The sequence below is a fragment of the Scheffersomyces stipitis genome, chromosome 6 (assembly GCF_000209165.1).
Source record: "Scheffersomyces stipitis CBS 6054 chromosome 6, complete sequence".
Classification (NCBI taxonomy): Eukaryota; Fungi; Ascomycota; class Pichiomycetes; order Serinales; family Debaryomycetaceae; genus Scheffersomyces; species Scheffersomyces stipitis.
Genome location: NC_009046.1, coordinates 125,908 through 152,838, shown reverse-complemented (window position 1 = coordinate 152,838; position 26,931 = coordinate 125,908). Strand labels below are relative to the sequence as shown.

Sequence of the window (26,931 nt, the reverse complement as noted above, 5' to 3'; positions counted from 1 at the left end):
ATGCCAAATGCACAATAAATAGTACAAAAAAGTAAATTTCAATCTATTTCCTTTAAAAAACAATAGCTCATTTCTTGTTCTTGAAGAGTTTCTTCAAGGATCTCTTCTTAGTGGCTTTTTCTTCGACGTTTTTCTTGGTCTCATTGATAAAGTTCTGATAGTCATTACTTTCTGCTGTAGAGTCGATTGTAGAGTCGACTGTAACATCTGCATCATCAACATCGTCCACAGCATCACCAACACTTTCCTCAACATCAGCAACGGAGTCAGATAACTTATCAACTGCCTTTGTAGCTTCAGAAGTAGTGGAGTGAATGGCTGCTTTGGCATCTTCTGACAAATGAGTCACATTTTCCACTGGGATGTGCTTGTTGTTATCGATGGTAGCAAGATGTTCTTCACCTAAAGTGTTTTTAGATTTGATAATTGTATCGTCGAAGTCCTTTACTTTTTCCAAAGCTACTCTTTCGGTTTCTGAAACAGTGGCAGTGACATTTTCTGCAACAGACTTAGCTGTGTTCTTTCCACGCTGTTGTACTTCAGTAATGTTCGTTTTAGCTGCAGTCAGATAAGCCTCAGATTTTGTTTCAGGAATTGGGGTTGGGCCACTATGGCTTGGTGCAGTTGTAGCTGGAGAAGCTTCAGTATGAATAACCTTCTTCAAAGGGAGTTTTGAAGCAGACTCAATAGATTCTTCGGCAGAGAACGTTGCCCAAGCACTGTGATCATCTGGAACATAGTGTGGCTTGACCTTGTCGGAGTAGTAGTCATGTCTCAACTTAATGTCGTTGTCGACAAAATCGTTCTTCCATTCCACTTCACTCTTGAAAAAGCTGTTGAATTTGTTGATGAAGTAGTTGAGAATGAAAAAGCCGTGTTCGGATACAAAGAGAATGAACATCAATCTAGCAGTTGACGATACATTGACGCTAGCCTTGTCGAATGCAAATTGGCCCAAGGTCTTAGGTGGCTTAGTGCCATGGCGGTAAAAGGCAGTGATAAGAGGAGATACGATGGAACCAACCCATGTCAAGAGGAAAAGGGCATAGTTCCATGGGTGGATGGAATCGACTCTTGATGGGACAGGTGGCTTGAAATACGTACCCTTGGCTAATCTGATCGTATCCAATTTGAAGACGATAATGTTGAATATAAGACAGATTAAGGGAGCAATAGTCCAGACAGGTCCAAACATGACCAAGTAACCATATTGCACTACTAAGGATCTGAAGTCGTCGTTGACATTATAAACAGGAAGATCAAGAACATGGCGTACGTCTTCAAGGAAAACCTTTTCTTCTTCATTGTCTACAATTTCGTACTCTTCCTTGCCTTTATTGAGCACATCCTTGACGAGTTTGCTTGCTTTTGTGATTATCAATGGTAAGACGTACTTGAGAATAAGCTGGATGACCTGGTTGGTTACGATGAAGTAGAAGAACTGGGCATTCAAACGCTCTTGGTTCATCTTGAAATCTTCCTGCTTCTTCAACTTGATTAGATACTTGTAGAAGAATCTGCTTTCGGCTACATTGGCACTAATGGCGTCTTTGATATCGCCCAAGTGAGGTTGAACCAAGTGAGCGTAAGGTAAGTACACGAAAGAAGTGATTAACAATGGCATGTAACTGGTGAGGAAGTTCAACACAAATGTTTTAATCAACTGAGAACGGTCACGAGAATACACACTATCGTGGTTTTCCCAGCTAATGGCAGCGTCGCTGACGATATTGTACACAATAGTCAAGATAGGTACAAACACAGAAATCAAGATGGTGGGGATAAGGGTCAAGAACGACTTGCCTGGTCCATCATAGACATCTGTCAAGAAAATCTCAATAGTGAAACACAACAACTGATACAGCACCAACACAGCAGCGAAAATGGCTGCAACAGGAATGAACAACATCTGCCTGATAAATCTGTATGCATCCGAATTGTCCTTGTGCAGGTAGGAGGATTTTGATTCAAACAGCTTATTGATTTGGGCCAATTCGGCATTGTGCTCATCGACCAAGTGTGAGTTCTGGACTCCCCAGCAGTTGGCCAAGTACCTCTGACGACGTTCCCAAAAGCCGATAAAGAATACTCCCCAAACGAGGTTGATGAACGAGTACAGCAACAGGAAGATCTTTCCCAGTTTCAAGTACAGCGTAATGCCTACCACGACAAGGAATACGAGCCAGGTAGTGTAGTACTTGAGGAATTCAAAGTAAAGAGCTACCTGCACACCGTACTTGTCCTTGATGTTTGACGTTGTGAGTTCACTGGCCGACAAGTGGGTCTTGACATGTTCGGTTATCGTCTTGGAGTTATCAAACGCTTCAGTGATCGGGAACACCGAGTTTACAAACAGCCATGGGCCCGCACCGGGATTTACACCGAGTCCTCCAACCAGCTCAGGTGCTGTTAAGTACCGATAGACAATTCGCGAGTGGTCAGCGACCGTTTCGATTTTGGCGGTGACACCAAACTCGTAATTTTGGATCAAATCCTTCTCTGCCTCCTCAGCATACTTATAGGATGTTAGCTTGATGAACACCAAAAGCGTAGAAGGAGTGGACGTGCCAGGTCTAATCTGGGTCAGGAAGCCGTTACTATGGAGCTTCTCCACAAGGAGCGTAAGATTCTTTTTGGCCTGTGTGGTAGGCAAACCCGACGATGGACTTTCGAGCGGATATTGCACCGCAAGCACGTAGTCTGGGTTCAATTCCGAGATAGGCGGTGACATTGGCAGCAATTGAGTGAATGACTTTAACCAGGAAGAAGGACAACAGTTTTTCTAAAATGTAGAATATTTCACAGATCCATTCCAAGGTGAAGCCCCGGTATGGCCCCATCTACGTGCAGGACGGCTGCGAGCAAGTGAAATTTTCACAGCACCACGACCCATCTACAAGACAGGGTAGCATGTTGTCTGGTGATAGTACGTACACACTTGACTGGATGGGGAAATTTCTGGAGAAGAATAACTAAAGATTGAAAAAAATGGCGATCAGCTCAGATGTAGCAAAAGCGCGTGCTTAAGAGGATATCACTAATCTGTTATGGTAATTTTGCACTCAGGCACAATGGAGCCTTGTGTCTTCTCGTAACGCAGGTGGCGTTGCACGATCCCCAGTCATTCTTCGAAGCGATGTCTAAATCTTGCCATATGCCACAGCGATATAGAACTTTTCAGTAGATAGAGTGGGGAGTCAACTGATAGCATACCTATTTCTGAGATTGCGAAAAATTGGTGAAGTATGAAATGGGGAAAAACGGACGTATAGCTTTAAACGCAAAATACTTGTAGTTAGAGGAAGAAAGTAGCTATTGTTTTGAATGTTGCTAGTACTGTTAATATTATCTCGTGGACCCAAAGAGTTTTGAATTCTTGTGAATGGAAAACAAAAAAAAGTGAATACAGGATGGATTATAATTGATAAATGGCAGAGGAAACAGCAAGCAGATCTACGATCAGGACGACTGAAACCACTCTAGCCTTTCTCTGTTGATTCGCTACCACTTCTGAACGGCTCCAGACAAGGGGTATGCGCTATTCGTGTATGGTAGCAGTCATTTCCTGGCAAGAAGTATGATAAGTATTTATAATACGTCAATAATTAAAATCTCATTAAGAATTTCAAGCTCTTAAAAAGCAAGACTTCTCTAACATTATCAACTCATTCCCATTCTGTTGACCGAACTTGAAAGCGTAGACTTACTCAAATCTTATTGATAGTGACAAATAAGAACGGCTGCAACACCCTCAGAGTCTATGTAGATCTTCTTATCACCTCTCATATGCACGACAAATTAAGCCCTACCATCTGCAGGCAGAAGACTATCCAAAAAGCACAAGCCAATTCTAATTTCTTTCAGTTGACCACGCTGACATGCCTTACCATACATCTCCTATGGAAGCTCACTATGCCTACGGTCTATGGTGCAATCTTCCAACTTCTAAGCAAAACCTGGTGATGAGGGGAGGTGACCAAGTGATTTTCGCATGCTGGTCATGCGTGTGTCCCTGCAGGACACAGATATCGTACTACTATAAATACAGAAGAACAGCTTCATTTTCAATTACACTCATTCTGCCATGCCATCATAATCTAGCTACTATTACTAACAACGTGAATTATAGAAATCATATCACTGTGTCCATGTGCTTTGCTTTAGTCCAGAGTAAGACGAACAACATAGAAAACTATCATCTCACCTTTGCTCATTGTCTTTGATTCAATCCAATCCAGTAATTTGAAATCCCCTTTTCACTTCCCACTCTATTCATGAATCCCACAACTAAAACAGTAAATGTGAATCAGCATGTCTTAGTGTATGTATATAAACTATACAGACGTACAGGTGTATATTGCTAGACATTGTTTTTCATTTTAGCTAGAGTATAGGATAAAGTCCCTCAAAAGTCCCTTCCATGAAATTATGGCTCTATGAATTCCAAGATCGAAAACTATGAAGTTTCTTACTCTGTTCCCTATTTGTGATCCCAATATTGTACTATAGCCCCTTTGTTTTTGTTATACCTTTTTATATTGAGAGCGTGTTACCATATGGCTTCAGATCCTCGCTATAGGTTGGCTTTCTGGTCAAGCAACCTGATATAATAATTAATATGAAAATCATTTAATTCTAGGTATTTTTTAATCCGGATTTTTTAACGACCCTTTATGTTCCCCTTATCCATCAGTTCCTCGTCCCATGTAATGGTTTTAGATGCCCTTTATGTCAAGATGAATTGTTTTTTGTTTGTTTTTTATAAATTTTTTATTTCTTCTTCATTTCCAAAAAGAAAGAAACAAAAAAAGATAAATTGATAATAGATCAAGTAAATTATTTCTGAATATGAACTACAGCTTTTGTACATAGCTGGTAAGTCAAGATGTGGGTAAGTATTTAGTTAACTTATTTTCTAGTGTTTGAAGGCGATGGAAAAGATCTTCGACATATGAGCGGGTGCGAGATAGTTTTGCTTATTCTGGTCTAAGGTATGAACGTGTACACAGTGATATTAGAATGATACGATTGATAGAGAAGGTAAATTAGAATAGATAAGAATATAAAATACTTCGTGTTTACATTGATGTAAGTAACTAAAAACTTGGTCTAGTCCCACTCAACGTAGTCTCTTCCAACTGGTCTGAACACTCTGATGCGTCCAGACTTGAATTCACCGATTTTGAAACTTTCCTTCTTAACATGGCCAGTGGAATCCAGTTCGATTACTTTGAACTTTTCCTTCTTGGGATCATATTCATAAATAATGGCAGTATAGACGTTGTCAGGACCCTCCAAGGTGACAGACTTGGCTCCCATAAGACCCTTGTGACTGACATACTTTCCATTCTTGACCCAGAGTACATCGCCAGGTTTGATTTCATCAATCTTGGAGACATTTGTGTTGTTTAAGTTTTTATAGATGGTAACTCCAAAAGATTTATTACCAATTGGCAGAATGATTTCTGCTCCACTGACCTGCAACGAGTGGCTGACTATTTCATCTTGAATTTTAGTTCCAAGAAATTGTGCTGCATAAGAAACGATTTGTTGCCCGTATAATTTATGATACTTATCGAGCAAATCTTTACGTACCACTGGGATAGGCTTGGCATAGCTATTAATCAACTTGACAGTGGAGCGAGGATCTTCCGACTCAAACTGGATTTCAAAAACTAGTTGTGACAAGTCGTAGAACAAGATGTAATAGTCACGATATTCAATGGTTCTGTTACCTCTCCTTCTAATCTTGTTAGAATCTGATTCAAAAATGAAATCGGTTCCACTTCGTCCAGCAATCAGCTCTGGCAATCCATTTTTGAGCCACCAACTAGCAGAACTTAACTCTTCGAGTTCAGGCTGCAAGGAGCTAAGAGTTAATTCTGCCTGCGTGTGTTCAGAAATAGATCTACCTCCTATGCTTCTGGTACGAGAAACTCCCGAGTCTATAGATTGACGTCCATGTACAGAGCCAATGGAAGCACCAGTATGGGTTCTTGCTAATGGCGCTGGATGAGACATAGTGGAAGAACGTTTGACACCATCAGCTGGCGGCTCAGGAGCCACTCCTGGAGGAGGCGGGGGAGGAGCATGGAATCCTACGGGCATGGTTTGAGCTCTAGAAGGTAGTGAAGGGGCGAACTCAAAGTCGTCTTCGCCTTCATTATCCTCTGGAACAGCGCGAGACTCCTGAAAGTCATCATCTGATGAATCTTCTTCATCAAGTAAGCCTGGAGCTGGCGGTCTAATTGCTGGAGGAATGGCTGTTGGAATTGGTGGAGGAATAGAAGCTATAGGCGATTCAGGCACTGGTGGAGGTGGTGGATGTGCACGTGAAGGCAAAGGCACTGGAGGCATCGTTGGTGGAAGCGGTGGAGCTGCTCTTGTCAAAGGCGATTCTGGGACCGGTGGAACAGGAACTGACGGGATAGGTGGCGGGACAGCCTTAGACTGTGAAGACACATGAGATTCTGAAAGAGGAGGTACTCCTGGAATAGGCGGAGGAGGAGCCTGTGGTCTGGATTTTGAAGAGTGAACGGAATCCCCAGTAGTTACAGAAGGAATAGGTGGTACTACAGGAATTGGCGGAGGTACGGAGGGGACACTTTCTTTAGCTGATAAGTCTTCATCAGCATCATATCCTGTAGCCTCCGGCTCTACAGGCTGTGGAGTGAGCTTGATTTCGTCATCAGATCTTTCGAAGTCGTCAAATCCACTGTCGGAAGCTTCCACGGTACGACTTCCAGATACTACAGGAACATGTCTTTCAGTTTTGGGACTGGTGTATCTTTCGTCTGAATCGGTTGTTTCGTCACCTTCAACCATAGAAGAAGATTCCTGAGCAAATTCATGCTCTGCTTCCTTAGTAGTTGGTTCAGGAACTGCTGGAACAGGATCGATCTTTACCTTGGGAGAAGAGGCGACTACAGGTTCAGCTCCTGATTGTGAAGAGACTGACTTCTTTTTCGTCTTCTTGGGAGTACCCTTTTCAGGAGCAGGTGCACCGAATGGAGTAGGCATACCCATCATTCCAAACATGTTTCTACCTCCTGAAATCTTGGCCATACGTTCCACAAGTTTACGTCTCTTGAGTTCCTCGTCATCAGACTCTTCTTCTTCCTCTTCTTCCTCTTCTTCCTCTTCTTCCTCTTCTTCCTCGCCCTTTTCACCTCCTTCTTCTTCGTCTTCTTCTTCATCTTCACCATCTTCTTCGGATCCTGCTTCTTCACCTACTGATTCCTTACGTACATGCCCCGGAACTTCTTCACCATCTTCCTCTTCTTCACCTTTGTCGTCTTCTTCTTCTTCTGGAAGTGCATTTGGTTCTACAACCAGTGAAGACAATCCTTCTTCAGCATGAGAGACCTGGGAATCAATGGAACGTCTGGGTGCAGCTACTTCTTTTGACTTTTGCTCAAGTTCAGTAGCTTTTTTGAGTTTCAACTTTTCCTTTTCCTCGGCTTGTTTCTTTCTCTTTTCTTCCTTTTTCTTCAATGCAGCTTCTTCATGTTCTGCTTCCTCCTGTTGACGTTTCTGAAGTAAGGCAATACGCTCTTTTAAGCTGAGTTTAGGCTCGTCTATTTCCTCAGGCTGATCTTCAGGAGTGGCTTTGACGATGTTCGCATCAGCTGTGTCGTGAATGGCATGATGAGTCAAGTTCGAATCGTCGCGAGGAGTTATCTTAGGAACATATGAAGAGTGTCCAGCGGCTACAAACTGCTTCTTGATACTGTAGGGATCGTTGATCTTCTGGTTGGGCATTGGCAAAGGCACACCGGCGTTAAACTTGGGAACTGCAGTGGCAGAGCCAGAAGAAGGAAGCGAAGGTGCAATAGAAGAAGCAACATGTGTATCAAGAGGAGATTTGGCCAGCTCTGGTTCGGTTTCATCATCTTCATCGTCCTCCGCAACTTCTTGCTGTTCGGGAACTTCGGCTGTCGCCTTTTTCTTTTGGGGACGACTGGCTGGCAAGGGCACTGGAGGCTCTTCAACGTTTTCTACGAAGTTTTTAGGGAACATTCCGGATTTACCGCCGTATTCTCCAGAATACCATTCTTCGTCTTCAATCTCGGTCACGGTGATAATTTGGCCAACGGGAAAAGTCAAGTCGTCTTCAAAGTCAGACTTGTACTCAAAGATCGCCTTGACCTTGAAGGGCACGGGGATAGTCAGCATTGCGGTTCCGGATCGGTGCTGTCAGTTCAATTGGTAGCGTGATTGACTTTATGGAGCGATATATATCACAGGGATGCTTTTGCGAGGTTGAATATGGGCTGGTTTGTTGTTGTGGAAAGAGAAGTGAAATCATTCCATCTGATTTTTCCCCTATAACCAAGTTCCAGAGTCTGGGGGGAAGATCCTGCAGAAAGTATTGCGCTTATGAGCCTTGCGCGAGGTGTTGTACGGAGAGAAAGAGGAAGAGTGGCAGAGCAAGAGATTGGGCCAGAAGAAGAGTGTAAATGGTTGAGTTATGGTTGTCACATAATCCGTATGTGTTTTGCTCGTAAAATCGTCATAATTTCTCATAATGAATTATTTTTTATTAAATATATTAACATTTTACCCGCAATCATTAATTCTCTTGAATTTGCTAGCGCATTGTGGAGGCTCCACTTTATTTCTCGCTAAATATTTCAGTCAGAACAGAATTATAAGGCGCGACTGTCTAGTATGCAATCTTGATGCTCTACATACTTAGAAGACAATCCAACTTTTCAGTCCTATTAGTATACCTATCTTCATCGTCCATTACATTGTATAATATGTTTCTGCGACCTTCGTCTTCCTCCTCGTCTTCCACAACAACTCCGATCACCGACAAAGTAATAGCGTCGTTTCGTCCTGCGAAAACCTTCAACTACCATCGCGAAGCAACTATAACCTCACTAGATTTCGATGATTCTGGCCAGTACCTCATATCAGCCGGTATAGACAAATCTATCCAGCTCTACGACATCCACAAGGGCGTCCATCACAAGGATATCCAGTCCCAGAAATACGGAGCCCATGTGTCTCGTTTTGCCCATCACGAGCTCAATTGTCTATATGCTTCTACACCTACTCCATCTTTGGAAGTAGACAACGGGATACGATATCTTTCCCTAGGTGACAACAAGTACATTCGCTACTTCAAGGGTCACAAGGAACAGGTAACATCAATAGAAGTCAACCCCGTGCAGAACATCTTTCTTTCAGCCAGTATGGACTACTCTGTCAAGCTCTGGGACTTCAAATCGACAAATCCAGTAGGTAATTTGGACGTAGGGCAAAAACTGGTGATAGCCTTCGATCCCCAAGGAATCATTTTCGCTGTAGGAAAATCACCATCTGCGCTGGATCCTTATGCAATGGGAAATGTGGGGTTTTACGATATAAAGAACATGGATGCTGGTCCCTTTCTCTCTGTAGACATTCCCCTGAATGAAGGTAAGGTATGGAGCAAACTTGAATTTTCCAATAATGGTAAACTGCTTCTTGTATCTACAGATTCATACGAACACTACATTATTGACTCGTTTCTGGGCCAGCTCTTGACCACACTCAGCCTTAAAAACCACGACAAGCCTACTGACTACTGGATGTCATTCAAATATCCCTTCACTGCATCTTCTACATTTTCTCCATGTGGAAAGTTTGTCCTAGCAGGGTCTCCTAATGGATCAGTCTCTGTATTTGACTTGAACTCTCTTCGTACAACCGATGGCAACACTCATATGGTCACAAGCGAAGACAACCCCATTTTCAAAAAGAGACAGTTTGTGTTACCTTCAGGTCAGGGAATTCCAAAGATCATTGCATTCAACCCCAAGTTGCTTACCTTTGCCACGGCAGATAATACGGTGACATTGTGGCTGCCTAACACATAGTTTCTGCTAGTTATAGAATTGTCATTTTTAGTGTCGCACAATAATTTTTGACATACAAGGCACAGAAGAGACATACAGAATAGAAATGTTCCAAATATATTACAATTTTTCCCTAAATATTGATTTCTGAAAATTTTCATAAAACTACCTTAGCATATATACAGAAATAATGATATCATTCATACGACGAAACAGTAGTTCCGTTCGAAAATTTCTCCAATCAACAAATAAAGATAGAAGCCGACCTAAACTTATCCAGCAGGATCCCATCTGTTCTGATAAACCTACCAATAAGCTGGAGTTCACCACATATAAAGTCCAGAATGCTACTCACAAAGACTTTATTAACACAAAAGTTGTGCCATCATTCGCAGACTCATCACTGCTTCCACACTTTCCCGAAGATATAAAGGGTGTAGATGAAAACGCCTATTCTTTATTATACAAGAACAAAGTTCAAAAACCTATGCCAGTACTTATGTCAAACGAATTTTTCAGTCTTATCTTCTTTCCAAGTGACCACTTCGTGTCTTCCTACAGAAAATCGAACATTTCTTATACATTTACCAACTATGGACCACTGAAGTTGAATAGTCAAGTTTTGGAAAAGGCCATTAACAGCTACAAAGGCAAATACCGATCTACTACATTTTTCCAAGAGAATCTTCAGCCTTTCACAACGGCAGTCGGGAGATCCAACAATAGAAAATTAATGAAGCGGTGTCTTTTCAATGCCTTGTGTGATCAGGTTAAGACTCAAGATCAACTAGTGAGTGTTTCTGGAATCTTCAGGTTTAGATTTCTTCTGGTTCCTGTAACAGATAAGGACAAATCAAAGGTACAGCGTGATATCAGCAATTCTGTTAACAGAATACTAGAAGATCGAATGTACCGACTGCTCCTAAGTAGTGGTACTAAAAAGAGTAATCAAGCAAGAGAAGTTCCAGGAGGACTAAAACCAAATGCTTCCCAAACGTCTTCTTCATGGAAAGTTCCAGAAAACTTCCCTAAGACACCATTCTACAATAAATCTACAACACAAGGTTCAAAACGAAGAACTCGTCGAAGTTAATTGTCTATATAGAGCACCAGGAAGGTTCTTCCGTCTGAAACGAAAATTTAAGATCACCTATGTATTGGTATTTATAAGCATGTAACCAAATTTGCAGATCAGTCATATCCTTATTTGTATCAAATAGTTGACGATTGCACTCTGTGCAAGTTGTGTTATTCTTGGACTTGAGTCGGGCTAAACTTTCCTGTCTAAGTTTTTGAAGCTCTTGGAGTTTACTTTGAAGTCTATTGTCATCCTTGATTGATGCAATCTCAAAAAGATCGATGCATTCGTCCGTTTTGGCTATTGTAACATCAACAGGTTGAACTTTGCCAAACGAAGGGTACTTTTCAAATAGTCTGTTATATATCTCCACTTCTATGGAGCCATTAATCTTGTTGATTTCTTGGTTATGAAGTTCGTCATTTGTAGGGTTGTATAAATAATCATTAACTATAGGGTGTCCAATGTTTCGTAAATGTATTCTGATCTGGTGCATGCGTCCTGTCAACGGCCTACAAATTACTATACTCTGATTCAATTCCTTAGAATATCTGAGTCTTTTGAAGACAGTCGTAGAATTAATAGGGAGCATGTCAGCATTCAATGGTTTTATATATCCACCAGTTGAATTGACAGAGAAAATAGGACAATTAACCATGACTTCGGTGGTGGGGAATTCTCCTTCTATTCTTGCGAGATATTGTTTGCTGATATTATCCTTCTCGTTCTGAAATATTGACAGATATGTGTCACAAGCTGTTTTGGACTTTCCGAAGATCAATATCCCAGACGTAACCTTATCGAGTCTGTGGAAGGGCCATACATTCTTCATATTCAAATCATGCTTTAGTATTTCTGTCATTGTGTTATAGTAATAGTTCCCTGTTGGATGGGTGGGAATTCCAGATGGCTTATCTACAACCAACATGTCTTCATTCTCAAACACAATTTTTAATCTTGTCTTAGCCTGACTGGGGTAATCTACATCTTCGTGAAGTTGGAGAGGACATTCAGGAACACTTGGTTCATGCATATGTTTCAGATTACAGATAACATCGAATTTGTCCAATATTCGATCTCCAATAGAATCCCATCCTTTCAATACTGTCTCTCCTCCCTTTCTCCCGAAACCGGTTCGTATGTACATCAACTCATTATCGATATCAAGTCTTAGGATATCTTTTGCTTCTCCAAATTCTGAACTAAACACATCCACTACAGTTCTACCAATCCATCTTGGTTTGGGATGTGTGTTAAATTGAAGGTAGTAAGGCCTTACCTTACGCAATCCATTCTCAAACACATATACGGACAGTTGCATAGAATAATTTGGACATGTAACTATTTAACGTTGCTTGAAACTAATGATTTTATTTACAATGAAATTTTCTTAGCGAGCATTGACTTTTTTTAAATATGGGGAATACTATAATAATTTTAAGTACCGAGAACTGAAGAGATGAGGTTTTGCAAAATTTGAGCAGAGATTGCGCGGCTTTAGTTCCACTTATGACGTGATTTTAACCCCTGTTCATCTATGTTACATTTTATATATGGTATCAGTTGTCACTGGAGCCAGCTCAAGAGGTGGCTGGGAATACATTATCTTTGTTTTCTCCAATGACGTTTCCAGCGGGATCGTAGGAGCAGATAATGTATAGACCCCAATTCTCAGCACGGCAGTCCTTGTAGGCACAACCGACCTTTGTAGAGTCCTTCCACACAACTTGCGTGAAGTGATCGTAGGTGTTAGCATTAGAGTAACTGTAGGTTTCACCTTCCACGTACCAGGCATCAACTGCTGAAGGACCATCTGAGAAGCCAGCTGCGAGGTTCTCTCCGAATGGACCATGGGTATGTGTTAAGACACCCGAACAGTCGTAGTTGTCTGCATTGTTCTTGGCATAGTTGTAGGCGCTGACTTCCCACGATAATGGAGCTACTTGGTGGATCTTTCTGTATTCGTTGTGTCTATCCAAGATCTGCTTGGCAAAGGTTTGGTCTACATCTGAGTCAGCAATAGCGTCATAAATACCACCAGTAGCCACAGGGTTAGATGAGGATGCTGGCGAGACAACTGCAGCAGTCGATGGCAGGTATACTGCAGCTGGAGATGCGGCCAGCGTTGCTGCATACCCAAGTAAAGCAGCAGGTGCTGCAGTATTTGCGATAGGGGCACTGGCAGCTGCAGCATTTGAGTTAGGAATGGCTGCCGCAACGGGTACTGATGTAGCAACTGGTGCTGCTACCGGAGCGGCAACTGAAGCAGAAGCTCTTCCAAAGAAGCTATCAAGAAGTCCAGACCAGAAAGATGGTTGGAGCAAGTCGTTCAAGGCAAAGGGAGACGTAGTAGTAGAAGCAGGAGTGGCATTTGAGACGGATGAAGCAGGTGCTGCTACTGGAGCTGCTACTGGTGATGCCACTGGTGCTGCTACTGGAGCTGCTACTGGTGCTGCTACTGGTGCTGCTACTGGTGCTGCTACTGGAGCTGCCACTGGTGCTGCTACTGGAGCTGCTGGTAAAGAAGCAGGCGAACCTGGTAATACTGCAATGAGTGTACTGGTTGGAGCAGCATCTTGAGTTATTGTTTGCCACAAGGTGACGATGGCTGGAGCTGGTGCAGACTTTACCTGAAGGGCCACCATTAGAAGGGCCAACAAGAACCCAAGGGTGGAAGCTATAACCCTCATGATTTAGTTCTTACAAAGGATGGAATGTAGGTGATGGTAGAGGTGAACAGTGGCGTCAGCATCTTGTTTCTGGAAGGAATTCGTTGCCTTATAAATGAAAAAATTCTGCTCCCAATCCCCTCACAAAGCGGTATTCTGGCGTCTCTATTCTTCAGACCAGTTGCAAAATTTATTTTCAGTTGCACTTCCTAATTAGGAAATGGTTGTAGAATTTCCCCGATTAGGAAGTGAGATTGCGATGGCTGAACTGAAGTCCATGAGTAGCACTTGTTTATCAATACTCTGGAAGTAGCAAAATGACAAGATAGACTCTACCAGAGGCAGCTCTGTTACATCTCTGGGAAGTAAACAACGAACTAAGGACTTGTTCTACTCTATCGTATCAAGTTCACCAAATTTCGCAACATAAAAATCACTGTTCGCTTTTGAGGAACCATTATGCACATGCAATAGCGACACAAGTCTCAGTAGGCAGTTCTCAACTTCGACATGATCTATTAGGGCATATATGATCTTGTGGACGAACACATTCCTACTTCCATATTTACTAATATAGTAGTGTTGCGAACTGAAGATCTGGGTCTGCTGTCTTTTTGTGCGCTAGTCTTTCTCAGCCATTTTGGTGTAGGAAATTTTCCGAATTTGCTATGAATGTGGGGCAAGAATCTTTACCCATGAAATTTCCCCTGTGTTGTGAGTACAAGATTCACACTACATGTCCATTATAAGTAGTCGGCCGTTTCACCATAATCTACAACAAGTTTCAATGTTCTCCACAAAATCATGCAGAAATTAACCTCATTTATCTATACTCTAATATACTACTATTTTCACATTTTCCTTTATGACCTGTTTTGATTGATCCCTGTGTTTTTCTAGTTCATTTCATTACATAGTACTTGTACGGAAGTCAGAACTTCCCTTCTAAAATCTCCTTCATCGTAATAGCCACAACCTCGGCAACTCCCCCGCCTGAACATCTGATTGCAACCTCAAACTCTTTTCCCACTTGATCTGTACTTTTCAATGTAGCCAAAACCCCGTAGTTAGTCTTCTGCGTATGCAAGATACCTGCGCCCATCACTAGAATAGTGTTATCGGTTTCATCCAGTGTTGCATGTACGACTGCAAAGCCTAATCTGGACAAAAGTCTAACTATATTTGAAGAGTTGTACCTGTGAGTAAGATTGACAGCTTGTGAAGACTCTCCTTGAGGGCCCAATAACTCTCCGATTTGAGCCCAACGTCTGTTGAATTCATCCAACCCGTTTAAGGCCGTTGAAGTTAATGTCTTCAACAATAATACAGGGAACTTCAAATTTAGGGTGTTAAATGATCCACCACACATGAATGTGATCGATAAGATTGGACTCTCGTGGTTTTCCACTACGTTTCTTATTTTGACTGAGATCTCCATGTTGGCTTTATCGTGAAATGTGGATTCAGGGAGTTGCTTTAAGTTGAGAACGTAATTTGGGTCATGGTCATCAGTTAAACTCTCTAGATTCAATACTGTTAACCCTGTAATATCTGTACCTGCAGTTTTGGCAGAATTGTTGATGATCGTAAGTTTTAATGTCAAGGCACAGCCTTCCTTGATAACTCTATAAGTGATCTTGATGAGCTGATCTTCATAAAAGATACCTGCATCGTAATGCAACATTCTGTGGTAGCCTGAATACCAGTTGGGAGAAAGAACAACTGGCTTCGATTCTTCTTCAAATGGATTCGATCCATCAGAGTTCTCGTCAAGAATAGGACTAGAATCAATTCCTCTAGCTGCTTTTGACTTGTTACTGCTAATGTTTTTAGCTAAAACTAGTGACTTGGATCTGTTAACACCTACAATGTGACTAACACTGCCTATTCTGTCCATCAAATGACTTTCTTTCTTAACAAAAATAGGCATTGGTTTCAAAACTTCTTTGAAAAGTTGCTGACTATACTTATGCGTAGCCAATGTAAGATATTCATGAGCTCTGGTCTGTATTTCTAAATCCAATGAAAGTTCTTCAATCTCAAATAAATCCATAATTTCAGGAATGAAATCTTCATCTGGATACTTAACGAAGAACTTTAAGAAAGTTGTTAACAACATGGCCCTTGTAGTCAAAGACACCTTAAAGTAGGCATCATAAAGCAAATGAAACTGTAATTTGGTACTAAGTTCAGACATATAAGTAACTTGGTCTCCATATTCCCCAAGTACAAAAGCGGCTACTTTAATAAGATTTTCAGAAAGAGCAATTGGAGTGTTGTCAGTAGAAGAAAATGGTTTTTTCAATAAGTTAATAATCAATTTTGATGTTTTCTTTTGTAAGTCTTCGTTGTTGACGATAATCTGAACAATCCTCTCCCATACTTCATTCCCAATGTAATTCGTTCCATTGGAATTGACGCCTCCACTAATGGATAATAATTTCAACATGGTGGTGACATACCAGGTGGAGTCTGTAGCAAATTTTTCGGCCAAAACGGCGATTTTAATAGCCAATTCGGGTTTTAAGGTGAAGTCACATAAAGGAAAGTAGTCTAGCAATTTAGTTATAACCATACTGTAACTCGAAGCATTAGTAATGGTGTAGAGTAAGTCCAACGACTTTCTTCTAACAGAAATGTCTCTGTCATACAATAATTTGAATATCTTGGTGTACTTTTCGTCGATGGAGGGTGAAGCTGACAAATTGTTTGAAGTCAGTCTTGCTGTGAGTTTGATGAGAGCGTCTAGAGCAAGGTATCTTGTATTTGTCTCGTTTGAAGTAAGCAACATCATAAGAGCATTGATAGCTCCATTGATGGCATCTGAAGAGGCGTCCAAGAAAACTGCCAACGACACTGCTTGAAACAAGGTTGAACTTTGCGAGTTTCTATTGGGCAAACCCTTTATAGGCTGAGATGCATTTTGAATCGATTGGGCTACCACCAGTCTCAAGTTGTTAAGAGTTTGTTCGTCTAAATCCGCTATTGACAAAACAGCGTAGTCGTTTGTGTCACTCAAGAAAAAGAAGTATTCTATCAACTGTAAGAGCTTGACTACCAACCAAGGAGCTGGGGACTTGTAATAGTAGTATTCTTCTGGACACTTATTCTCTATGATGATATTGTACAATTTCAAAGAGATAGCCGGAATAATCGCTTTCACAAACTGAGGCTTCAGCTTGACTACGAATTGTATCAAGGGGATGCTGGCAATGGATACGCCGTAATCCTTGTCGTCAGCAAGAGATAGCAATCTAGGAATCCAGTTGTTGTTAGAGATCAAAACCTGGGGATATAACTTCAACAAGGAGTACAATGCAATAGCTGCTTTCTTTTTGATAACAGACTTGTGGATAGGAGACGTGACAAACGAGTAGACGATATCTATCAACTCCAACCATTTTGGAGCCGACTCGTCAGCTTCGTTAACTCTGACAGTCGTGGATTCTGGTAAGTTGAAGTTGGAAGCAATGAATTGAACAGCAAGACAGTTCGTGTCTTCGTTGGACGATTGAAGATCCTTGATCAAATACAGATGCACTTGGTCCAACAAAGAGTCCAAGAAGTCACGCGTGGATTGCGTGGATTTGTCGTTATTGATGAGAACCAGAAGTGCCAAATAGCCCAACTGCTTTTCGGAATGGCTGGAGGAGCACACAAGCTGGAAAGACTCCTTTAAACCAAAATCGACTGAATCTGCATAGCCACTCAAGTAGATGTAGATCAACTTGCAGACATACTTTTTCTTCTGGTAGCTGTTGATGTTGGAGTTGAATTTGGACTGAATGTTATTAAGCTCCAAATTGATTCGCTTCTTTTCTTCTTCGATATCTTTGGAATTGCGGATATCTACGATGAATTGATTCAACCCTTTCATCTGTACAGGCGGCATGGTGAGATGAGAATGCGAGTAAGGAATTTAGAAGATGAAGAAATTTAGAAGTTTATGATTATCTACGTGTAAATATGGAGTTAGATCAAAATAGTGAAAAGTGGATGGTATACTGTGTTCACGTGAGCTATATGGTGCGATTAGGATCTGAAAAGTTAGATCTCTCACTGGGAGAGACACTGTAAGAATAGAGCATACGCAGAAATTTGGTATTATTGAAGAATAAAGAAATGAAGAGGATAATCAGCAGAATGGATGTCTCTTTCACTTCTTGACTTTGCAGTTTATATTAACATTCTAATCAGAAGAAATTGTTACATTTGCCTGTAGTACTGTACCATACTTGAGACTACATACTGAATATACTGTACAAACCCCATATTCTACAGTGCTAACAGAGAGAGGTTCGCACTCGGAGTCGTGCGAGTACCACCTTTCTTGTCACTACTCTCATTGGTTAACGAGTCAGGTGTACCGGACCAGGAAAATTGAAAATTTCAACAACTAATCAGTCTTACTATACTCTACAGCTACATCTACATTCTTCAATACACCACAACATGTCATCTGTTGCCAAGACTGCTGCCACCAAGTTGAACTGGACCAAGGTCATCTCGTCCCTTGGATTGACTGGATCCACTGCTGCCTCGTTAACTGCATTCAAGAAGAGACACGACGAAGCCAAGAAAGACCAATTGACTTTAGCACAACAACCTACCACAGTCGACTTTGCCTACTACAGATCCGTCTTGAAGAACACCAAGGTCATCGATGAAATCGAAAAGGCTGTTAACGCCTACAAGCCAGTCACTATTGACGTTTCAAAGAACTTGAAGAACATTGAAATCTTTGAACAGAAGGCTATTGAAAATGCCAAGTTGACTGAAAAGTCTGTGTTGGAAGAAATTGCCCAATTGCAAACCACCCTTAAGGACATTGAAGGTGCCAGACCATTCGACCAATTGACCGTCGACGACGTTGCTAAGGCCAGACCAGACTTGGATGAAAAGGTCAAGTACATGGTCAAGAACGGTAAGTGGGATGTTCCAGGCTACAAGGAAAAGTTCGGTGACTTGACTGTCATGTAAGAGCAAAGAAAGCAAGCAAGCAAAGCTGGTAAGGAAGCAAAGTAAGCGAGCAAAGCAAGCATAGGTTTTCATGTTATTTATTTCTGATTTCCCATTCATTTTCCGATTGTTCGAGTTTAGCATGCCATAATCGTTCAAAATTACTCAACAAGAATATACATTAGAATAGAGTGAAGTGTAGACTAGTAGTTGTAGAAATTACAACCTGTAGGGGATGTATGTCTGAGTTGTGGGATGTATTATGAAAAAGTGCTTCTGGGTCATTTTTATTGCCATTGTAAAAGTTTTGTTTGATTCTTATGTGTGTTTAATATAGAACGATACACTATACCAATACGGTTGTAAACTTCAATGCTAATATGTCTGAAGATTTGAACTTTCTATGCTCAACATACTTAGCAAACGTACATTAATGTACAATAGCTGTACATTACCTTCTAATATTATCATTGCCTGTTACAGATTCACTTTTTTAATTTGAATGGAACAAATACACAATTTTCGCAACCATATTCTTTTATATTCATTAGTATAAACTAGCTTATCTCTCCCAACATTTCCCATTTCCTGCTACGGCGGTTGTACTCTCTTACCATTCCGCTCTCCATATGCACCAAATGATCAAATCGTAGAAGATAGCTTTCGGGCAAGTACGACACCGCAGCCATCGTGTCGTTATCCTGGGAATGATGTTTTCTCTCATTCTTTTGGTCGTATCCTCGGTCGAAAGAGACATCGTAGCTAGTGACGATGACATTGCATTTGTACCTGGCCAGGATTCGCAGCACGACTTCTACTAATCTGGTGTACCATTTCGCAGCCAGCACAAACTCGTTCAAACCCAAGCTTCTATAATTGTCGCTATCAGCCACCCTTAAATCCCAGTAGAAGGCAGAGATGTTGTCTACCACAAGGGTTGCCATCACTACATCCAAGCTAACATGTCCCCCCGCGATATCGTCTAAATAGGCTACGAGATCCCCGAAGCCCTGCAACTGCGGTCCGAGCCTCGTAACCCCCCGCACCCCGTCCCAGTGTCGTGCTGACAAACACGGAATCACTACAGTGTTGCCGGCTACCATCCGTACGAAAACACGGCTCTGTTCACGATCGTGGAAGAAACAGTGACAGGTGGAATTTACCAACTCAAGCTTGGATAGTACCGCCCTTCCGGGGGGTATAACCACCATATCATAGAGTGGTCTCGACTTCATCTACCATTTGCATATATACTTATACTATGACCGATGTACTCAGTTGCAAAACAAGGGTAATCTTTGCTAGCCAAATATACTACGAAACGATCTACTTTTAATGATTATGTCGATGAGAATGTCGATGATATTGTCGATGAGAACGACTCTATTTATCCACTGTTTTCTTTACCATTGATAACAATAGAATCTGGCTAAAATGGATCTGGTCTGAAACGCGGCGTCGTGTTGTTTATGTTGGAGAAATGTGTTTGGTGTCGGCTACCGTGTGTGCACAGAGGAAGGCACTGTATGGTAGCTGAGTTATGTTCAGTATGGCACTGTATATCTGTCTCTTATGTTCAGTATTCATTGTCTCGGTCCCAGAATTAGTCAATTGTGCTTCCGTTCTATGGGGGCTGTGCATTACTCGATTTTCGGTACTAGTGCCTCTTCGGGGAATAATCTGGACTTGGTTATGTGCTATGACGAACACGACATCTCATCATCAAAATCTTCCGATACATACAGAATTCACACCGATAACGTCTACACAAGCACTTCTACACGTATCCATCTCACGTATTCACCACTGCCAAATCTCTCCATGCTCTATATCGCCTCTCCCACCGTTTACGCCCAACCTCTCCTCCACCTCGGTCTCGCTAGGGGGCACGACTCCGAGTTGTTCCACCCAGATCGTCTGCAGGTACCCTGCTAAAAATATTTAACACTTAAAATATTTTCGCACATCTTAAGCTACGGTCGTGTGCCATTATGCTGGGTTATAAAGACAAGGAACAATCGGATGATGCCCTGACGTCCATATCTACACATGCGAACGGTTGTAAGATGATGTGTGGAGCAAACTGAAGACGAACTGAAGCCACTCTGAAGCCGTAATCAAAGAGACGAGACATTCTTCATGGTTTCCGTCATACTAGTCACGGATAATGAGCCTCTTTTTCTAGCTAGATCTCTTCACCAGATACCGATTGTACCTGCAAGCTTTTGTGGTTTTTTCACTATTCTTAGTTTACCTGTGGTAGCTTCAAACCTTCTTCAGAATCTGATGTTTTGTATTTCGTATTCTTTTTTTCTTGAACCTTTGTTTGTAATACTCGAGATTGTCATCCTTATATACCACGGGTGCGCCCAGCATCACCCAAGCTTATCTGTCTAGTCTTTTCTCGCTATTGGTGTCTTTCACTTCCTTCCTTACTTGTTTTACTTTCACTCTTTAGCTCTTATCAGTTTTTCCACCCCGGTGGTCCCTCAAAGTGATTCTCAGAAAGAATTCTGTTTCCACCCCAGCCGTCCCATTCCGTCTGCTGAGGGTGGACGCTCCCTACCAGTTCTTTGTACGGCTCACCACTTCGGTCTTGAACCATCGAACCCTCCTAGCCTACTTCAAAAAGATAACCCTCAACTCGCTGCTTATCCTCGTGTGGGTCTTTCTCACGGCCCTTCTCAACTACATCCCTCGTCCGAGCCATATATGTTCGCGGGGCCTACTCTGGTTAGAGAGATATCTCTTTGACATCCATACCCACCAGTCCATCGGTGCTGTCACCTTTCTTCTTTGCATCGCCTCAGCCAGTTGGTTGTTGGCCCGTCACTATCGCATCACCCCGGTCTACGAGCCGGAATACACTAGCAAACGTACTTTTCTCCATCCGGAGCCTATTTACCCCATAGCACCCATCTTACCTATCTCAAGCTGCACATCTTCAGGTAACACATTAAATTCCCCAACATCGTCGTTCCAATTGTCAAGGACCACCAGTCCCATTTTAGAGCCCCATGATTTTAGCTCCTCGACATCTGACTTGACCATTGCAGAACTAGATGACGCATTTGTAATAGAATCACATTTTCTGGAAAAAGGCTCTTGTCGGCCAGTAAACTGCTGGAACTTGGCTCCTCCAGTGCTATTGGCCATGTCGTGGTTTATCATCAATATTCTTCATTCATTTTCGATATCGTTATCCAAAGTGCTCAATATCGTAGCTTGGGTATTCTATGTCGTTTTGCATTTCACCATACCTCCATTTATCGGAGCTTGGCTCTATTTTTTCCATCCTCCAGGAGCCCTCAAACTCTACGCTTTGTCTATAGGGGCACAGAACATTTTGGTGGTACTCACTCACTTTGTCATACCCACAGCCCCACCACTATTCATCAAATTGTACGGAGAACACAAGGTACCGAGTTTCGAAATGACATACACAGATGGAATAACCAGACAAGATATGAAGTTTGGCTCCAGCATGTACAGATACGTCTACTATGCCATTCCTAACAAATTCGCTTCCTGTCCTTCTATCCATGCCTGTACATCGAGCTTGGTGTTCTTCTTTGTGTGTTACTACTCCAGAACTAGCATCTTCAAACTCATGGCCATGGTGTATTTGTTTGGCCAATGGTGGGCTGCTCTTTACTTAGACCACCACTGGCGTTTTGACATCTTTGCCGGCTTGATCTACTCCATCTTCGTATGGACAGTTATCAAGACCTGGAAAAACGGTCTAAACCGTATCGATTCCAGATTTGTCAGCGCCAGATCTAATGCCGATTTAATCAATGGAACAACCATGGGAATGAGAATTTTCAAACATACGCGAATCCAGAACTTATTCGATCCGCTAGCATCGATTTCTAAGTAGAAACAGTACCATACATAGCTCAATACCTTAATAGGATAGCAATTGCGGTTCTAAGTGAACGAAATCGTCAATGTAGATGCCTAGAACCCATATTGGCTTATATGAATCGAACAATCTTTATTCTGTACAACAAAGCTTGGCACGTAGAATTACTAATAAGACCCTTCTCTTGAAACTGATGGTTCTTCGTACATACTATCATGCGGACGTTGTTCCCATTCTTATATGGACTTATCTTGAAACTAATAGAAGACAGATACAAAATTCGAAGTGAACCAGGTCTGAAAAAAGTAATTAAGGTTGCGCAACTGTGGTTCAGCCGCCATTTGCTCGCAGGAATTGCGTCTAGAACCGAACTCCGGCCATTTGTTTGCAACCATTCATTTGTCATACGCACCGGATCCGAGTGATCGCTTAAGCCGAACATTTTATGAAGGATTCAATCACTACTTTTCTTCTTCAATTTTCTTAGCCTGAAGCAGATTCAGTCATAACTCTGAAATCTCTATGATGATAGAAGCCGTATATAAACTGTTGGACATTCTTCCTGTTTGATGTGCTTGCTCTCTTCTCCATACTGCATCTGACCATTATCAGATAACATGAACGCAGAAGTATTGGCCATAGAGCCTCATCACAGAGTTAGCATTCTGGTTAGAAACCTAGTGGTATCAGTAAAGGAAAAAAAGAAAAAGACGAGACAGAACAGTAATGAAAAGGAGTTGGAGTCGCTGGCTGCTAACCCCAAGATCCTTGACAATGTGTCGTTCGACATTCAGGCCGGTGAAATGATGGCTATAGTTGGAGGTTCAGGCTCTGGCAAAACAACTTTGCTTAATACCCTTTCTACCAGATTAAATGTGGAGAACCACAGCTTGGACTTCTCAGGCTATGTAGAGTTTTCAACTCCCAATGGCGACAAGAGAATCAAGAACTCGTATCTTCAACAGTCTGATGTGTTTTTGCCAGGTCTTACTGCCTTTGAAACATTGAGGTTCCAGGCAGACTTGAGATTACCACCGCTGGTTCTGCAAAATGAAAAGATTGCTCTCATTGAATCGTTGCTAGATACTTTAGAAATCTCCCACTTAAGAAATACGAGAGTTGTCTCCTTCACCCAAAGAATCAACCTATCCGGTGGTGAACAGAGAAGATTGTCGTTGGCTGTTCAATTGCTCAATAAGCCTTCCGTTCTTTTCCTTGATGAACCAACTACCGGCTTGGATGCTAGTAATGCCTTGAAATTGGTTCAAGTTTTGAAAAAGTTATCGTCTCCGGAATTTGGAGTCACGGTGGTCATGTCGATTCATCAGCCCCGTTTGGAAATCACAAAGCTATTTGATAAGATTTGCTTGATAACCAGTGGAGGAAGAATGGTATACTATGGAGACCTTGCAGAATCTGCTTCCTACTTCAACAGAATCAGTTTCCTTAGCAAGAACACAATTAGCAGCCACAAATCGTCGAATTTCATCGACTATATCATGGATATTGCAGTTAAGGACTCTACTACAAAGGCAAATGAAGAGCTTACATCCAAAAGAATCGATCGCTTGGTTGAATATTGGAATGAATATAGTCCCTTCAATCTGACAGATATTTTTGATGGTGATGGGAGCTTAAAAGATCTAATGAAGGTATTCGAAAGACCAAAGCAAGATAGAATCTCTTTCTTCAAAGAAGTCTACATTTTGACCAGAAGAACATTTCTTTTAACGTATCGTGATAAGCTCTCTCTCTTGGCTCTAGACGGTGGATCTCTTGTTACCGCAGTTACCTTAGGTTGGATGTTCTATAGACCTGTCCATGACCTTTCAGGTATTAGATCGCTTATTTCGTCCTTATACATTATGATGGAAATTATTGGGTTTGCCCCTGTATTCATTGAATTGGAGAGATTATGGGGACCCGATGGTAGGAACTTCTTCAGAGAATACAAAGAAAACTATTCAAGTATTCCTGGTTTTGTGATTTCTAGAAGATTGGGCAAAGTCCTCTTAGAGGATTTCCCATTAGCTGCAATCTTTGCTATCATTACCTATTTTATGTGGGGCTTGAGAGAAGGTGTAGGTCATTTTTTCGTCTATTTTGCTTTGACGGTATTGACTTCATTTATTGGTATGTCGACCGGTATGGCTTTCTTTGCGATTGGTTCCGATTTTGCCATATCGAGTATGTATCTCAATGTCTTCTACCAACTTCAGAATAATGCCTCAGGTTACTTTGTTAATGCTGCGACCATGCCGGTGTATGTCAAATGGACCAAATATATTGCCTACTTTTGGTACACCTTTGGCGCATTGAACGCAAATCAACTAACAGATTGGGAAGGTGTTTGCACCAGTAATGACCAAGCTGAATGTGTTGAATACAGTGGTAATTATCAATTGCTGGTTTTAGGATATCCTCGGCATTGGGTGGCTGAACCTATTGGCATTTTGATTGCCTGGTTGGCAGGCTTTTACGTTATAACAATCATCGGTCTTTATTTCAAGAACTATGAAATGGAAATGTCTAAGACAAGGACAAATACAATTGGCGAAGAAGAAACTGAAGAGGATGAAGAGGAAGATGATGAAGTATCTAAAAAGTCTTTTGCAGCAGAGATGGACAGTCCAGACGATCTCTTTAGAACTCCGGGCTTATTTGATGTTCCAGCAACCCAGTCTGATCACACCTCCGAGAACATTAGTATCTTCCTCGATCAAATTAAACTTAATGTCATAACTAGTAAGTGGATCCATAAAGTCAAGGTATCGAAAACCATATTGAATGAAGTTACTTCAGAATTTAGGGCATCGTCGATTAATGCAATTATGGGTCCATCTGGTAGTGGAAAGACAAGTCTTTTGAACTTTTTATCCAATAGATTGTCACACTCTTCCAAATTTGAATACGGTGGTGAGATAAGTTTGAATGGCGGTGATAAAATAGCAAGAAAGGAATTAGCAAGTATTTCTGCATATGTGACTCAACACGATAATTCCTTAATTGGAACTTTGACTGTAAGAGAAACCTTGTACTTTCAAGCTCAATTTAGGTTGCCTCATGAAGAGCATCCTCGTATTCCTGCCATTATCAATAAATTGATCAGAGTTACAGGACTCATAGATTGTGCAGACACTGTTATTGGTTCCGATATGGTTAAAGGGATCTCAGGAGGTGAGAAGAGAAGAGTCTCTATTGCTATTCAATTGTTAAGTCGACCAAAGATCTTATTCTTGGATGAGCCTACTTCTGGCTTAGACTCGGCTACTGCCTTATCCATTTTGTCACTTTTGAAAGAACTAAGTGAACTCAGTAAAACAACTGTGATTCTCACCATTCATCAACCAAATGAAGATATGATCGCCAAGTTTGATAATGTCTTATTGATGGCTGGCGGTGGAAGAGTTGTTTACACAGGTGGGAGTGAAGGTATAGATGAATACTTCCGATCGATTAATTACCCAATCCCTGATGGCGTCAATAAAGGTAACTATCTTTTGGATTTGGTTTCAAGAGGTCTTGATGAGGAATCTTCCGAAAGTGAAAATAGAATTGCTACTCTTGTTTCTGCTTGGGCAAATACGGAGGGTTCAAGACAAGTTTTGTCAAAGGATTTAAAGAGATCATCACTTGATCTAACACAGTATCATCGTAAAAAGCTTCCTTTTCTGACAACCTTAATGGCTCTAATTAGGAGACTGTTACTCAATTCAATAAGATCACCTGATATTCTCTTTGCAAGGGTGTTCCAAGTCATCTTATTGGCTATCATTCAGACTCTTTATTTTGCACCTTTGAGGAATAACAGGGACGGAATAAGTAACAGATTAGGTTTGGTGCAAGAAGTGTTAAATCTTTACTTCGTTGGATTAGTCAACAACATATCGGTGTATCCAATAGAAAGAAATATCTTCTACCAAGAATACAAGGACGGTATTTATGGAGTTTGCGAATTTAGTGCTTCTTACTTGCTCAACGAATTGCCTACTGAGATTTTGCCTGTTGTTTTCTTTGCTGTGCTCATTGTGTTTGCAATAGGCTTGCCTCGAAATGCCGCTATGTTCTTCACTATGTTCGTTGCTTCGTTCATCCCATTAAACATTGGTGAATCACTTGGTATAATTGTCAATTCCATTTTCAATCATTTGGGACTCGCAACAAATCTCTTAGCAATCACGATTCTGTTTGCCATTTTCATGGGTGGTACAATGTCGTTGCAGATGCCTATATTGTTTAGAGCAGTGAACTGGATCAATCCATTGAAGTTTGCGGTGGGTATCACTGCCAAGTTGGGTTTCAAAGATCAGACCTTCGACTGTGGTTTGGAAACCTGTACTTTGGATACTGGTGATGCTGTATTGTATTATTATGGGTTAGACCACAATTTGGGGGTTTTCTTTGGCGCTCTTGTAGCTTGCCTTGTTGTTTATAGAGCAATAGCAATCCTTGCTCTCTATACAAGAGTGAAATACTTCAATTAAATATATTTATTAGGATTTAGCTATATATATT

The 26,931-nt window shown here is 41.4% G+C and overlaps 10 protein-coding genes across 10 annotated transcripts; 5 read left to right on the top strand and 5 right to left on the bottom strand. All coding sequences in view use genetic code 12, as the record gives it.

Annotated features, from left to right (window-relative positions):
* Positions 1–16: 16 nt before the first annotated feature.
* PICST_72886 (predicted protein) lies at positions 17–2,731 on the bottom strand (the record flags this gene model as incomplete). The annotated part of the gene is made up of 1 exon (XM_001385322.1): positions 17–2,731. One exon carries the CDS (start codon positions 2,729–2,731, stop codon positions 68–70), a length of 2,664 nt encoding a protein of 887 aa, XP_001385359.2. The 3' UTR covers positions 17–67.
* Positions 2,732–5,109: 2,378 nt separating this feature from the next.
* On the bottom strand, positions 5,110–5,829 carry PICST_62444 (predicted protein; the record flags this gene model as incomplete). The annotated part of the gene is made up of 2 exons (XM_001385321.1): positions 5,110–5,571; positions 5,596–5,829. Coding segments are annotated over 2 exons (696 nt in total), but the record flags the coding sequence as incomplete, so codon positions are not given.
* A 2,933-nt stretch (positions 5,830–8,762) lies between these two features.
* SWD2 (member of Set1p complex, histone methyl transferase) lies at positions 8,763–9,866 on the top strand (the record flags this gene model as incomplete). The annotated part of the gene is made up of 1 exon (XM_001385685.1): positions 8,763–9,866. One exon carries the CDS (start codon positions 8,763–8,765, stop codon positions 9,864–9,866), a length of 1,104 nt encoding a protein of 367 aa, XP_001385722.2.
* Positions 9,867–10,251: 385 nt separating this feature from the next.
* On the top strand, positions 10,252–10,800 carry PICST_21007 (predicted protein; the record flags this gene model as incomplete). Its single annotated transcript, XM_001385684.1, has 1 exon — positions 10,252–10,800. A coding segment is annotated over one exon (549 nt), but the record flags the coding sequence as incomplete, so codon positions are not given.
* A 142-nt stretch (positions 10,801–10,942) lies between these two features.
* RIB6 (DRAP deaminase and pseudouridylate synthase) lies at positions 10,943–12,244 on the bottom strand (the record flags this gene model as incomplete). Its single annotated transcript, XM_001385320.1, has 2 exons — positions 10,943–11,884; positions 11,909–12,244. 2 exons carry the CDS (start codon positions 12,242–12,244, stop codon positions 10,943–10,945), a joined length of 1,278 nt encoding a protein of 425 aa, XP_001385357.2.
* Positions 12,245–12,503: 259 nt separating this feature from the next.
* PICST_47641 (the plant PR-1 class of pathogen related protein-like protein) lies at positions 12,504–12,929 on the bottom strand (the record flags this gene model as incomplete). The annotated part of the gene is made up of 1 exon (XM_001385319.1): positions 12,504–12,929. A coding segment is annotated over one exon (426 nt), but the record flags the coding sequence as incomplete, so codon positions are not given.
* Positions 12,930–14,523: 1,594 nt separating this feature from the next.
* PICST_32574 (predicted protein) lies at positions 14,524–17,469 on the bottom strand (the record flags this gene model as incomplete). The annotated part of the gene is made up of 1 exon (XM_001385318.1): positions 14,524–17,469. One exon carries the CDS (start codon positions 17,467–17,469, stop codon positions 14,524–14,526), a length of 2,946 nt encoding a protein of 981 aa, XP_001385355.2.
* Positions 17,470–18,044: 575 nt separating this feature from the next.
* ATP7 (ATP synthase d subunit) lies at positions 18,045–18,741 on the top strand (the record flags this gene model as incomplete). Its single annotated transcript, XM_001385683.1, has 1 exon — positions 18,045–18,741. One exon carries the CDS (start codon positions 18,045–18,047, stop codon positions 18,570–18,572), a length of 528 nt encoding a protein of 175 aa, XP_001385720.1.
* A 2,373-nt stretch (positions 18,742–21,114) lies between these two features.
* On the top strand, positions 21,115–22,431 carry PICST_61648 (predicted protein; the record flags this gene model as incomplete). The annotated part of the gene is made up of 1 exon (XM_001385682.1): positions 21,115–22,431. A coding segment is annotated over one exon (1,317 nt), but the record flags the coding sequence as incomplete, so codon positions are not given.
* Positions 22,432–23,033: 602 nt separating this feature from the next.
* CDR6 (ABC transporter family protein) lies at positions 23,034–26,900 on the top strand (the record flags this gene model as incomplete). Its single annotated transcript, XM_001385681.1, has 2 exons — positions 23,034–25,010; positions 25,116–26,900. 2 exons carry the CDS (start codon positions 23,034–23,036, stop codon positions 26,898–26,900), a joined length of 3,762 nt encoding a protein of 1,253 aa, XP_001385718.2.
* Between the last annotated feature and the right edge of the window lie 31 nt (positions 26,901–26,931).